The 14,127-nt window shown below is 45.5% G+C and overlaps 1 protein-coding gene across 8 annotated transcripts in view; it reads left to right on the top strand.

The window, feature by feature from the left end:
* The window catches only part of TRIO (trio Rho guanine nucleotide exchange factor), a 314,559-nt gene that overhangs the window by 128,591 nt on the left and 171,841 nt on the right, over nt 1–14,127 (top strand). For all 8 annotated transcript variants that reach the window (XM_059694768.1, XM_059694767.1, XM_059694770.1 and 5 more), the window contains exons 7-8: nt 983–1,174; nt 10,195–10,326. In XM_059694768.1, coding sequence (XP_059550751.1) covers nt 983–1,174; nt 10,195–10,326 — 324 coding nt within the window. The remainder of the gene's footprint in view (nt 1–982; nt 1,175–10,194; nt 10,327–14,127) is intronic.

Below are 14,127 nucleotides of genomic sequence, written 5' to 3'. Positions count from 1 at the left end.
TGGGTGCCAGGCCGTGGGAGACTGGCCCACAGGACCAGTGTGGGAAGGGAAGAAAAATGTGGAGAAGTTTGGACAGGGAAGGTAGTGAGATGTAGGGGCAAGATTGGGAGGAGCCATAGTTGTGTCTGTGATTTGGGGGGACTACAGAGAGCACAATGTTCTGATGCATCACAAAGCATCATAAGTACGTGAATACAACAGCCTGGGCTTTGTTGAAGGTGTGTATCCCCGCCCCAGCCTTGGCTGAAATGGGACTTCAAAGAAGATGGAAGGTGGAAAGGGAACTATCATAGCGAAAACTTGTTTTGTAAACGCAGTTTTTTTAAGCCTCGCTCCCTTATTTTTGCAGGACACGGGTGGACCTGAAGATAGGAATCTCAGCAGAGTAGAAAAGCTTGATTTAAAATTTGAACAAAGCATTGTTCTGTGTCCCAATTCATATTCCTTGGAGAAAGTGCATCTATTTAGAGAATATTTTCAGTTGGCACAAAAAAGAAGACTTGGATTTATGGAGAAAGGAGAGCTTGTTTTCACACAAATAGCCTTGGGTGGCTACGGACATATTTAGTGGTTTCTGGGTCTTAGTTAGAAGCGGAACGGTTGGGGTCCTGCAGTTCTGGGTGACTGCTCGTCAGGCGGCTTGCCATCTGGACCCTTGTCAGGACCAGGAGCCAGGAAGTGAGTAATAGAGTATTTGTGTGCACACACTTGTGCTTTTGACTGCTCTGGCCTAACAAGATGCCTTTCAGCCCGTTGATGTGTAATTTTGCAGCCTGACAAACAGAAAGGGGAACCAAAACGCAGAGCCCACAGAAATCCAGACAGCAAATAGGTATACCATTCTACACCAGGTGACTCTGCTGTTAAGAATATCACTTTTAAGCGAATAGGCCATGTTTCGGGAAATTCTATGCATGTGTTTTAAAGGAAGCCTCCTGTTTGCCTTCCGCTAAGGAGCCCTCTCTTTCTGCCCCTTCCCCAGAACGTGTATGTCAACATAAACCGGATCATGTCGGTGGCCAATCGCTTGGTGGAGTCCGGCCACTACGCCTCTCAGCAGATCAAGCAGATCGCCAACCAGCTGGAGCAGGAGTGGAAGGCGTTCGCCGCGGCTCTGGACGAGCGCAGCACCCTGCTGGACATGTCCTCCATTTTCCACCAGAAGGCTGAGAAGGTCAGTGCCCGTCACGGGGTGGGGCCGCCCGCTGCCTCCCCAGCACCTCCCCGCTGCGGCCAGATCTTTGGGGGGCTTTGTGTGGCACCGAATCACCTGAGCTCTGCCAACGGTCAGCTGGCTTACCCCTCGCTGTGCAACCTGAGGCAGGCGGTTTAGCCTTCCGTTCCTTCGTTTCTCACTTGTAAAGTGGAAATCAAAGTTGGCTTGAGAGGAGTTTTACTGTGAAAATGAGATGATTCATATTAGGTGCCCTGGAGAGCGCCTGGCATACGGTGGGTACTAACAAGTGGTAGTGCTGTTCTTTACCCCTCTCCTCCTCCTTTTCTCCCCCTCCTCGTTATCACTGCAAGACTCTAATTAGGATGCTGTGGCAGCAGGTAACAGAATGCCTGGCTGTCAGGCTTAAACATCAGGGCTTTGCTTTCCTCCCAAAACAAGAAGTGACAAAGTATAGGCAGTTCTAGCCAGACCCGATGCCAGGGCTGGGCGCTCGACCTTGCGCTCATGGTCACAGGATATAGGCCACAGCTCCCAGCGCCAGCCCTCCACTTGGTGTCTGGGGAGTGCAGGGCTGGCAGTGCGTGTTGTCGCCCATCACTTTGATCAGGGAAACGTTACTGTCAGGAGATCCCTCCGCCCAGTGCTTTCCGTAGTCCAGGACTGGGTGCGGGGAGGGGAGAGGGGGGACCCAGCTTCTTAGCCCCACCACTGTAGGCAGGCCCTGCCAGCAAGGGCTGGGTGGACATGGCTTTGAGGCAGGCAGCTTTCAGTGTCGATCATGATTTTTAATGATTTGCATGGATTCTAACACATTGGCTTCATTGGCTGATGTGCTCGTCGAAATATCTTACTTAAGAGGTAATCTGTAAGGTGTGCCTGTACCACTCCCCACACCTCCACAATCCTTTCCGCAAACAAACTAGCTGGAGCAAGCAGCTGTGGAGACAGCAAAAGGAAAGCGATGCGTTCCTGACTGAGACGTCAGCGTGGAAGGTGTGCTGGACAGTGACCTTCCTTCGCAGGTGTTGACAGCACAGGAACCTGTGGCCACCGGGAAGGCAGATGGGGAAGAGGCAAACGGTTGCCTTATTTTAAAGGGAAAATACTGATAGAGTTTTTTTTGGGAAAACTGTATTTATAGGGATTTGCACTGATGACTATAAGAAGGAAATAGAATCTCTTTCATCTAGAAGTGGTCTCTCTTGAGGAATGAAGTCAGTTGAGGTAAAACCGAGGCCCCAGCTTGCCTAGCTTTGGGCAAGGCAGCTAGAATGTTGCACAAGACACTAATTAGTAGTGATCTCAACTGTAGAGACCTTTAAAATGTGAAGCAAGAGAGGAAATGGTGGAAAAAAACCTTGATCGCCTCATGTGAAAGCCAAGCTGTAAAAAGGAACTTTCAGGTTTTGGTAGGAAGATTTTTCTGCTTATTAATATGCATTTAACTAGTTTTATGATTAAAGGATAAGTAAAGTCCCCTCCCCACAAAAGTAGCTCTTTTGAAGTAATAGGAACCCCCTTCAGGATCAGCTAGCAGTGTCTGCAGGGCTCTGACCCGTTCCGGTCCCTGTCATTGTGCTGTTCGCTGGGCATTATTGTGGGTGGGCAGATGAGCTGTGTGCTGCCCACCTACGTGTCAGCTGGAGTGGGAACCTAGCATGAGGTGCAGCAACCCCTGGAACTGGGGCTGGGATGTAAATCGGTGGTGGGCGCCCAGAAAGGTATGTCAAGATGCTATGAATAAACTGGAAGCAGCACAAGCCGTCTGGGTGAATGGCAGGGAGTCCGAAGCATAATAACACATAAGGAAAATCTCTTTCGTAAACATAGTGGGATTCAGACTTGTAAATACACCCGGAAGATTACTTGCTGCTCTGACCTGCCTGAAAATAATCTAGAAGTGTGAGCGCCATGGGGCATTTTCCTCTGCAATGTTTTATTATTAAACATTTCATCCTTGTAGCAAAGTTAAAAGAGACTGGAGTGTTTTTCCTTGGATAAAATGAGTGGCTGTAAGTTATGGATGTGAAGGAAACTAAACTAGATGAATACCAGAATTTCTTGGTATCCTGCATAAACAATAGCAATGCTTGAGGTCTCCATGCAGATCAAGTGGATAAGCAATAGCAATGCTTGCGGTCTCCATGCAGATCAAGTGGCCAAAGAAGAAGTCAAATCCGAGCGTAGGGACGGAGTGGCAGGTGAGGCAGGGGCGGGCATTGTGGATGAACCTTGATGATGTCCTCAGAAAGTATTTCCTTCCCTCAAGCGAAAATGCAGTGTGTATCTTCCCTTCACTGAATAACAGTACGATCCTTGAAATTCTGATGCGGAGAAGAAGGTCACATTTACTAACATGGCTTTCCTCTCCCAGGAGAGCAGTTCCAGGACTAGGCCAGCTTTGTCCCTTCTTTTTAGATGCTTTACCTTCCAGTGATGCTTAAGCTGTTTTCCTGACCTCAGTAGGGAAAGGACCAGAAACTTTGGACGTCACAGGCTAGAGGGCCATCATAGCCACCTCTCTGAACGCCATCAGAATTCTCATTAAGAATTTCAGTCTTTTCAGGGGAACGTAGGGCTCAAATATGCGACCCTGTGCGAGTGGTCAAATGACAGGAAGAGGCCTTCCCTCTCGGGCAGAGCTGCCAGGGAGGGACACGTGTGTGCTGAGCTCCCCGCCTCGCTCCTCTCTCTGTGGATGCTCTGGTGTTGGTATTTGCTTGTGGGTTCATGAACATGAACCTAGATGAGAATGATGTTTTGTAGATGTTCTGCTTTCCGAAGATGCCTGGGCCACTCTGTCTCATGTCCTCATCTCCAGGATCAGTTTGTCAGTGTGGGGGCATGACCTCTCTGTCAGCACTTTCGCCAGCAGATGGCGCTGAGGGCTCCAGCCTTCACTTTCTGGTCATGTGTTAGAGCCACTGGACAGCCCCTTCCTATTTAGAGCTCCCAAGGCAAATGTTATTAGAATTACATTTTTGTAACATAAAGGAATAAAGTGACTTGGTTTTACTACACCTTAAAATCTCCCATTTTTACTATTAAATAATGTGATCTCGAGCCACACTGTCCGTATATAGCCCAGTCAGCACATGTGGCTACTGAAGTTCCTTCACATTCACTAAAATATATTAGCAAGGTAATTTGAAAGCTGAACGAAATGGAATTCACTTCCTTAGTCGCAGGATGCACAGTGCGGTTGCTCAGGAGCCCATGGGCTTGTGGCCACTTTTACTAGACGGAGCAGGTGACAGGGCCGTCACTGCAGAAGCACCTGTTAGTACTGATGTGGCTGACCTTCCGAGGGACCCATAAGTCTGATCACCTTATTTATCTGTGACTTTAAGGGCCGCTGATCTGATAATAGCCAAAAAGAAGTAACAGCCAGTATTTGCATGGCTTTTTAAACTTCACAGCTTTTTTTTTTAAATTTTTTTTAAATTAAATCTTTATTGTTCAGATTATTACATTTGTTCCTCTTTTTTCCCCCCCCATAACTCCTCTCCTCCCAGTTCCTGCCCCACCCTCCACCCTCACTCCCCACCCACTGTCCTCATCCATAGGTGCACCATTTTGGTCCAGTCTCTTCCCGCATCTCCCACACCCCTTTCCCCCCCAAGAATAGTCAGTCCATTCCCTTTCTATGTCCCTGATTCTATTATGATCACCAGATTATTTATTCACTTTGATTCTTAGATTCACTTGTTGATAGATGCATGTTTGTTGTTCATAATTTGTATCTTTACCCTTTTCTTCTTCTTCTTCTTCTTAAAGGATACTTTTCAGCATTTCATATAATCCTGGTTTGGTGGTGATGAACTCCTTTAGCTTTTCCTTATCTGTGAAGCTCTTTATCTGACCTTCAGTTCTGAATGATAGCTTTGCTGGATAAAGTAATCTTGGTTGTAGGTTCTTGGTATTCATCACTTTGAATATTTCTTGCCACTCCCTTCTGGCCTGCAAAGTTTCTGTTGAGAAATCCGCTGACAGTCGTACGGGTATTCCCTTGTAGGTAACTGAGTTTCTTTCTCTTGCTGCTTTTAAGATTCTCTCTTTGTCTTTTGCTCTTGGCATTTTAATTATGATGTGTCTTGGTGTGGTCCTCTTTGGATTCCTTTTGTTTGGGGTTCTCTGCACTTCCTGGACCTGTAAGTCTATTTCTTTCACCAGGTGGGGGAAGTTTTCTGTCATTATTTCTTCAAATAGGTTTTCAATATCTTGCTCTCTCTCATCTTCTGGCATCCCTATAATTCTGATGTTGGTACGCTTGAAGCTGTCCCAGAGGCTCCTTACACTATCTTCGTATTTTCGGATTCTTTTTTCATTTTGCTTTTCTTGTTGGGTGTTTTTTGCTTCTTCGCATTTCAAATCTTTGCCTTGATTCTTGCGCTCCTCTGGTCTGCTGTTGGGAGTCTGTATAGTATTCGTTATTTCAGTCCGTGTATGCTTAATTTCTAGTTGGTTCTTTATCATAACATCGAGGGTCTCATTAGATTTCTTGAGGATTTCACTACATTTATCGGCGGCTTCTAGACAGTTCTTAAGAGACCTTAAAAGTGTGGTTCTGAACTCAATATCCTCCATTGACAGTTTTGGCTTGTTTCTTTGTCTCCGCATTTTTTTATGCTTTCTTGGTGCACCCCCTAGTGGTCTTTGTGCTCAGTCTTGTTGTAGTTAAGCCTTGATTGTTGTCCGCAATACCGGGGGTGATTTGACCTCCAGGCTAACTGGCTATGAGAGTCTGCTGTGTCTGCAGTGGGAGAGCTTCTTTGCTGGATCTCTAGGGCGGTGCTAATCTAGCGTTTGCCTGAGGCTATCTGGCAAATGGCTCTGCTCAGGGCTTGGGTGGGGCGGGTCCCCGGGGATCTACAGGGCGGGCCGGAGCAAGCAGTTATGGCTGCTCTCAGTTCCGTCCCTAGGGGCTCTGCCTCACAGAGTCCCAGCAACTGCTGCAAACCTCGGAGAGAAAGCTGCCTTCGAGTTCCGACCGAAGCCAGATAGTCCCGCTTCTCCCATTTGAGTCTGGGTCCCTAGAGACTCGCCCAGATCTGGAGCTCAGAGTGTGAAACTCCCTCCCGATTGAAAACAACAACCACGCCCTCCACCTCCAGCCCGCTCCGCGTGCACTCCGCACCTGAGTATTTCACTTCAGCACTGCGCCTCCTCTGAGTCTGGGTATGATATTCTCTTTCCTCCTAGTTGTAGAATTTCACTCAGCCAGCCTTCCTGTGGTTCTGGATGATGTCCATTCCGTCTTTTAGTTATTTTTTAAAGTGGTTGTTCGAGGCAGCAATCTCCGGCGTTAACCTATGCCGCCATCTTCAAACTTCACAGCTCTTAACACAAAGCCTCATTTCCTCCTTAAGTCAGGCCAGTGAAGTACATGGGGCTGCTGTCCTTGTCCTTATGTTCTGTGTGGGGAGTGATTTGCCTGTGGTCTCAAAGCTTGGGCTTTCATTATTTGAAATTTTCATTATGGAAATCTTTTAGTTCCTGAGATGACAGCACACGATTTCAGAAACAAGCTCTTAAAAGTTATAGAAGGAGCCTGGCCGGTGTGGTTCAGTGGTTGAATGTTGACCTATGAATCAGGAGGTCATGGTTGGATTCCCAGTCAGGGCACATGCCCGGGTTGCGGCTCGATCCCCATTGGGGATGTGCAGGAGGCAGCTGATCAATGATTCTCTCTCATCATTCATTGATGTTTCTATCTATCTATCACTCTTTCTCTCTTCCTCTCTGAAATCAATAAAAATATTTAAAAAAGAAATTATAAGTAAACTACTTTTACTATAGGCATATATAAAAGTTCTTGAATGTTTCTCTTTATTGGTTGCTTCAAAATTGGAGTTGACTGTATTTCAGTTGTCATGTGGATACACCGACACACTAGTCTGACACTTCTGCTTACTGTGAAGTGTTATATAACTAAAACTGTCCCTGTTACATAGGAGGTGCATTGCCTCTTGGGAATATGTTGTAACTCTGCTTTGTTTGGGGTGTGCTGTAGTGACCCGTGTGCAGCAGCCATTAATTAGTGACTTAACCTGGTGATTTATTAATGATGCTGGTTAACCTCAGTCAACTCATAATTGAAAAAGGTTTATAATAACTTAATAATTGGTGTTAAATGCAATAATCAAAGAGGAGAGAGTGAAATGGAGATCAGGAATAGTTAGACTCATTCAACCTGACCTAATTGACATTTATAGAACACCCCACCCCAGAAATACTTAAAAATATGCCTAATGAGTCATGCCTGCATCTATGCAGAGGGGGAGCGGTAAAGTAAGTTATAACACTTCCATGGCCTTGGGGATGTGAGGCAGGTGCCGCACAGGGGGGTGAGGAGATGCTCCCTGTGGGTGTGTTGGTTTAGTCATGTTTGAAGCCGACAGAAACCACCTGCTATTCGATGACACTTAATGCCTTATCATTGCTCTCAAGTCCTAAGATTTGCACGCAGATATTTTTCTGAGCCAATACATAAATGATAAAGGGATTTTTATAAACAGTTGTTATTTGGATGGCTTGTCTATTTTAAGTTTCTAAAAAGTCCTAAGTACTTGGGAGGGCAGGTCAGTTACCCCATTTTAACTAGTCACCGTCGGCATCCCTGGCAAGCAGCAAGGCAGTGTAAACTAGGTGAAGCCCAGGGAAATGTGTTCATGTCTAGTTGGCTTAACTGAGTTAGCATCCCTAACTGGGCCTTCTGCCGGCTTGCCTTTGACACTCAACATGATGCATGCTGAGAGGATGTCCCTAGGACATTTGGCAGTGGTTTCTCAGCTATTGATGAATTCTGGGGAAGTGGGGGTGGCCAGGGGGAGAGGGGGCCAAGGGGTGGGGTACTGAGGAGAGACCCGGGTGGCAGTCAGCAGCCTGGCTCTGCAGCCTGCGACTGACACTCTTGTTTAACTTGCAAAGTGGGAGAGGCTGGCGTGATCCCCGCCTCCCTCAGCCCACCCTTAGGTTCTGGCACACAGCCTAGGAGTTTGGAGGCCTTCACTGGGTTGTCTTTTAATCCTGTGTGTATTTGCTTTTGAAAAGGTAGAAAAAATGGGCCTGTTGCTCTTTCTGATGTTAGGTAAATGATTTCAGATGTTCACCATTAGCATTTTAAATTTTTTAATTACAATTGTCATTCAGTATTATTTTGTATTAGACAATCATATTCGTGACAAAGTGCTCCCCCCAAGGTCTCAAGTACCCACCTGGCACCATGCTTAGTTATCACACGATTATTGACTATATTCCCTGTGCTGTGCTGTGCTGTACATCCCCATGACTGGTGTGTAACTACCAATTTGTGCTTTTTTATCTCTTTACCTTTTTCACCTATTCCGCAGCACTCCCCTCCCCCCGCAGCCATCTGTTCTCTGTGTCTGTGAGTCTGTTTCAGTTTTGTTTTGTTTATTTTGCTCTTTAGATTTCATGTAAGTGAAAACACGATATTTGTCTGACTGATTTCATGTATCATAATACCCTCATACCCTCTTGGTTCATACTATCTCAAATGGTAAGACTTCATTCTTTTTTTGTGTCCAATATTCCCTTGTATATACAGGGTGGGGCAAAAATAGGTTTATAGTTATGGGTACACGAAACACAGAGTTTATTCTTGAATTAGTATTTATAATTGTTGTATTGTTTTCCATACGAGCAACGGTAAACCTACGTTTGCCCACCCTCTGTGTACCACAGCTTTTTTATCTGCTTTACTATTGATGGCCACTTCGGCTGCTTCCATATTAACATGGCAATTGATACAGGGGTACATATATTCTTTTCAATTGGTGTTTCGGGTTTCTTCAGATATATACCCAGAAGTGGAATGGCTGGGTCATAAGGCAGTTCCATTTTTAATTTTTTGAGGAAGCGTCACACTGTTTTTCATGGTGATGACACCAATTTGCATTCCCACCAACAGTGCACTAGGGGTCCCTGTTCTCCACATCCTCACCAACACTGTTTGTTGATTGATTGGTGGTAGCCATTCTGACAAGTGTGAGGTGATATCTGTTGTGGTTTTAATTTGCATTTCTCTGATGATTAGTGATGCTGAGCATCTATTCATATGTCTATTGGCCAACTGTGTATCCTCTTTGGAGAAATGTCTATTCAGGTCCTCTCCCAGTTTTTAATGGGAATTTTCTTAAAGCTGTTGAGTTGTATGAGGTCTTTATAAATTTTCAATTTTAACTTTCTCTCAAATGTGTCATTGGTGAATATCTTCTCCCATTCAGTAGGTTTTCTTTTTATTTTGTTGATGGTTTCCTTTGCTGTGCAAAACCTTTTTAGTTTGATGTAGTCCTGTTGGTTTAATTTTTGTTTGTTTGTTTCTTTTGCCTGAAGAGATATATCAGAAAAAAATGTTGCTCAGAGAGACGTCAGGGATTGGCTGCTTGTGTTTTCTTCTAGGAGTTTCCCAGTTTCGAATCTTACATTTAAAGCCTTTAATCCATTTTGAGTTTATTCTTGTATAAGGTGTAAGAAGGGGGCTAAAGACAGTTGTTCAGTAAGTAGTGTTGGGAAAATTGGACAGATATATGCAAAGTAATGAAACCATTAGCAACTGAATGAAAGAGGAAAGCAGGAGGGCTGGATGGCTCTGGGAGAGTTGCACTGCTATCCTGCTGGGGCTGGAGGCTGACACAGCAGGGCAGTTAGAAATGTGAATTTAGCATCTGAGTGGGAAGATTAACCGGCATGCCCAGAACAGCAATGCAGGGCAGAGCTGCTCGAGGTGCGCTCCTGGATCTGGCCCCAGAGTCCCCCGAGGTCATCATTTCAGGTGCAGGTTCCCAGGCCCAGCCTCAGCTCTGCCAGAACCTAAACCAGGGTGGATTCTAGGAATCCAGTTTGAGAACTCATGGCAGAGCCATTTGAGATGGAGATTCAACCAGGTTCTTAGAATGTCTCAACTACCCTTATTTCAAAACCACGTTAAAAAATAGCCACTTCTCACTATACACCGCCATTGATAGATACCATCTTTTTTTTAACCTTCCAAGTATATGAGCAACGTGGACTCGTGGTGCAAGGCCTGCGGAGAGGTGGACCTGCCCTCGGAGCTGCAGGACCTGGAGGACGCCATCCACCACCACCAGGGCATATACGAGCACATCACCCTGGCGTATTCCGAGGTAGGCGGGCCTCTCTACTACGTTTGCAAAACAACGCTATTTTTGTGTCATAGCACAAAGGCTAGGGAAAAAGGAAGTTTGGGCTGGCCTAAAAAAACCTTTTGATTTTTGAGTGAAACTTCAGTTTTATTGTAACTTTTGAACTTGAGTAGGGGGTGAAAGCTAGTAAGGAAAAGAGGGTGGTGGTGGTTGGCAGTGAGCAGACCTTTCACGGCCTGTGACACTGTGAGTGTCCTTTAGAGGGCTCAGATTTTCATCTGCTAAGTCTCTGAAATCCCAGTCTCCTTGTCTCCACTTAACACATTGTTTGCGGGTAGTTTTTATCGCACGCTAACAGGTGGCGCGGGCCATCTTTGCTAATTTTTTGCGCAAACGGCAACGTTCAGTAAAATTACGATAACTTTAGTTTACGTATTTATATGTTACCCGCATTCTACAGCTAGTCTATAAAAAACGTATTAATACGTGTCCGGCACTCTACTACACTGGTAGAACGTATAAATACATTTCCCGCATACAATGTGGTATTAAGGAAACACATGTTTGCATGCTCTTCAGACTGGTCAAACTCCAGTTAGCCTCCCTGAGTGAGCTTTCTAGAAAAGAGGCAAACCCGATGCAGCCTCATGCTCTGCCTTGCAAAGCACACACTATTTTTTTCAAATCTGCAAAGCTGCTCGCTGTTGTAGAAATCTCAGGGTAGTGTTATTATTTTAGGGTAAATTATTTCATGTCATTACCCTGGTTTATTTCTGCCACCTTCCTCTGTGCCAGGCTTTGTTGTAAGGACTTTATATATTACTGCTCACTAGTCTGGGGCATGTACTGTATTATCCCTGCTGTTACAAATGAGGAAACTGAGGCTTAGCGAGGAAGTGACAGGTCAAGAGCTGTAGGAGGTGGAGCTGGAGTGTGAGCCCTGACAGGTCGGCTTCACCTTCTCAGCTGCCTTCTGTCATATCATGTTAGTGATGATGACAACTACAGGTGGGTCAAGGCGTGTCACTTGTGGGTTGTTTTTTTATGTTTTTATTGATTTCAGAGAGAGGAAGGGAGAGGAAGAGAAAGATAGATTGCCTCCTGCACGCCCCCCTCTAGGGGATGAGCCTGCAACCCAGGCATGTGCCTTGACTGGGAATCAAACCATGACCTCCTGGTGCATGGGACAACGCTCAACCCCTGAGCCACACTGTCCGGGCAGAGGGGGCCACAGAGTAGATGTTTAGTAAATCTTTAAATCCAAGTCTTCCTTGATGTGAACCACATCCACTGTGAAAGTCGTGGGAAGAAACTGGCCTTTTGTTTTGAGTCTGGCACCTCCTGCTTCCCCAAGAGGCTGGCACTCTCCTGTCCTAGGTCCAGGTCTCCTGGCCCCCGAGTGCAGAAGGAGGAATTAAAATGTTTGCTTGGAATGTGGTCAAACCTTCTTTCCCTGGAAGTTGATATCTACATGCTTGTTTCTCTTGCTCCTTTTGTGCTTAACAAGATCCCTTTATCTCTCAGCACTATTTTACGCTGTCCATGGAATTAAGAATAGTTACCTCTATATATGCTTCTTAACTTTACATCCAGTGTTTACTAACTAGTTTGATTATCTAGTTTTTTAGGAACTATATCAATAAGTGATAGCCTTTTTATAGTAAAAATGAGAATTGAACAGATCTGTAATTTTGTATTGCACTGATTCATGAAGATTTTGTGTCAAATGCATTAAGTTCTTTCCTGCGTGTACTGTCTCTGTGCATCATCTGATTTCAACCTGGAATATAGAAAGTGAATGACCTGTTATCCACCGTGGAAGGGGGTCTTCCAAGGAGCTGGTTTTGATTTCAGTGATAGGTTCCTGCCCCCGTGGGACTGAGGAGCTCACACACAAGGGGACCGGGTTGGCAGGAGCTGGGCTGCAGCCTTTGCCTGCGTGACCCGACCATGTCATGCTCTGGCCCAGCTGCTGGTTCAGCCTGTCTGTTGCCCTGGGTACTGCTAGCAAAGCACAGAGTTTTCTCACTGTTACCACTACATTCTATGAAAAAGGGCATCTTGACATGGGAACTGTGTTTACCTGTGGTGCCGATTCATTAGATTTCAAGTTGGCACTAATAATTCAATGGCACGTAGACAGCTTCCCAAGCTGGGGTCTTAAACCACAGATTTAGTCTAAATACTTGTTTGCAGCTGCTCCATACACTCCAGGAGACAGTCATTTGAACCAGGTATATGGAAAGATTTTCTATCTCTCTCCCTCTCTGAAATAAGTAAAAATATATTTTTAAAAAGAGAAAAGTTTGCCCTTGATGAGCATTTTGTGAAGAGATATACTGATGTAACAGGTTCGAACTTCTCATGGCCTCCGCCCACATCCACTGTGGCTGTCTGACAATGGCACTTATTTCCATCACTCCTCTGTATTCACTAGGCGGCCTTTTCTGCGTAAGAAAGAGCTTTATTCTCATGCATCCATTCATTCAGTACGGATTTATAAAACCTTTTTATATTCAATGGGCTATAATCCAATACTCTATTTTAATGCCTAAATTGTCCACATTTGGCTAGCAGGAGTCCCTTTTTTGTGTTTATGATACATCCTTATCATTATTTGAGCATTACTTTTTGGCATACCAAGATGGTTCCCGACTCATCTTGTCCTTTCCCTGCATCGTCCCTGAGGTCAATCATCTCACCAAGAAGTTCTGATTCCTGTGCTGTTGTGTGGTATTTAGAAACTAGGATCTGGGTGCTTGTGAGGGCTTGTCTACCTGTGGGTGTCAGTGCTTCTAGGCCCTCTGAGCAGTTAGAGTCAGGAAACATGTATGTTAATGTCCATCCGTCCATCCATCTGTCCATCCATCCTTCCATCCATCCACACACATCCACAGCTACTGCCCCATCTACCTGTGTCTATCTCTACTTTAAAACTGCATGTGTTTTTACTGGTGCTTCCATTTCTGATCCAATCCTCAGAGTCCTCTCCAGCTTTCCCCATCTGTTTATACATTCCTCCCAGACAGCAGCGAAACCGGCTCCCTCAGTGTATGAACGCATTTGTTTACTCAGTGCATTTGCTCAACCTCCCAAGCTTTCTGCCTGGCCTCTGTGAGCCCCTCACCCTGCCCACCCACTTCCTCAGAACGCCTGGCACCATGTCCTCCATGCCAGGAGGTGCGGGGAAGAAAGATGCTTTTTAAGTGTTTTTGTTTTGTTTTGTTTTGTTTATTTCCTAAATTAGTGGTTTTCTAACTTGGGTGTTCTGGTTAAAAGTGCAGTTTCTCATAACACATACCCCCCTCTCCCCATGAATCTCCATGCTCAATGGGCTCTTTTAGTGATTCAACGACTGATGCAGATGCTTCACAGACCACACACTGAGACAGCCTTCCCTGTTCCAAAGGCGGTGGGTCTGCTCAGTGGACATCCATCCACGGAAAGCTTCCTTTGCCTGCTGTGGGTGCAGGGTCATTAAGAGTTGGAATTTTACAAGCAAGGCTTGCTCTTCCTTTTTCTTTTCTCTTGTCCTCTCCCTCCATCCCACAATTTTTCTCTTTCAACCGTGTCTATAGTTTTCAGTATCTGATGATAGTAATTTGCAGTGGGAAATCTTTCCCCCACTTTTTCCTCAGGACACAAACGCCTGCTTTTCTGTGTTTTAATTAGACCTGCCCCACGTTGTTCCGTTTGTGTTTTAGCAACAGGAGAATACCTGTGCTGGTAAACATCCCTTGCTGCAGCTCGCCAGGTTTGGGCTCATATCTGATGGAGTTGATCACAAGAGAGTGAAGCCATAGAAACGTCTGGGATAAGCTG

The sequence above is a fragment of the Myotis daubentonii genome, chromosome 4, assembly GCF_963259705.1.
Source record: "Myotis daubentonii chromosome 4, mMyoDau2.1, whole genome shotgun sequence".
In the NCBI taxonomy this organism is placed as follows: domain Eukaryota; kingdom Metazoa; phylum Chordata; class Mammalia; order Chiroptera; family Vespertilionidae; genus Myotis; species Myotis daubentonii.
The sequence above is the reverse complement of the archived record's forward strand: the minus strand, read 5'-3'. Positions and strand labels throughout refer to the sequence as shown.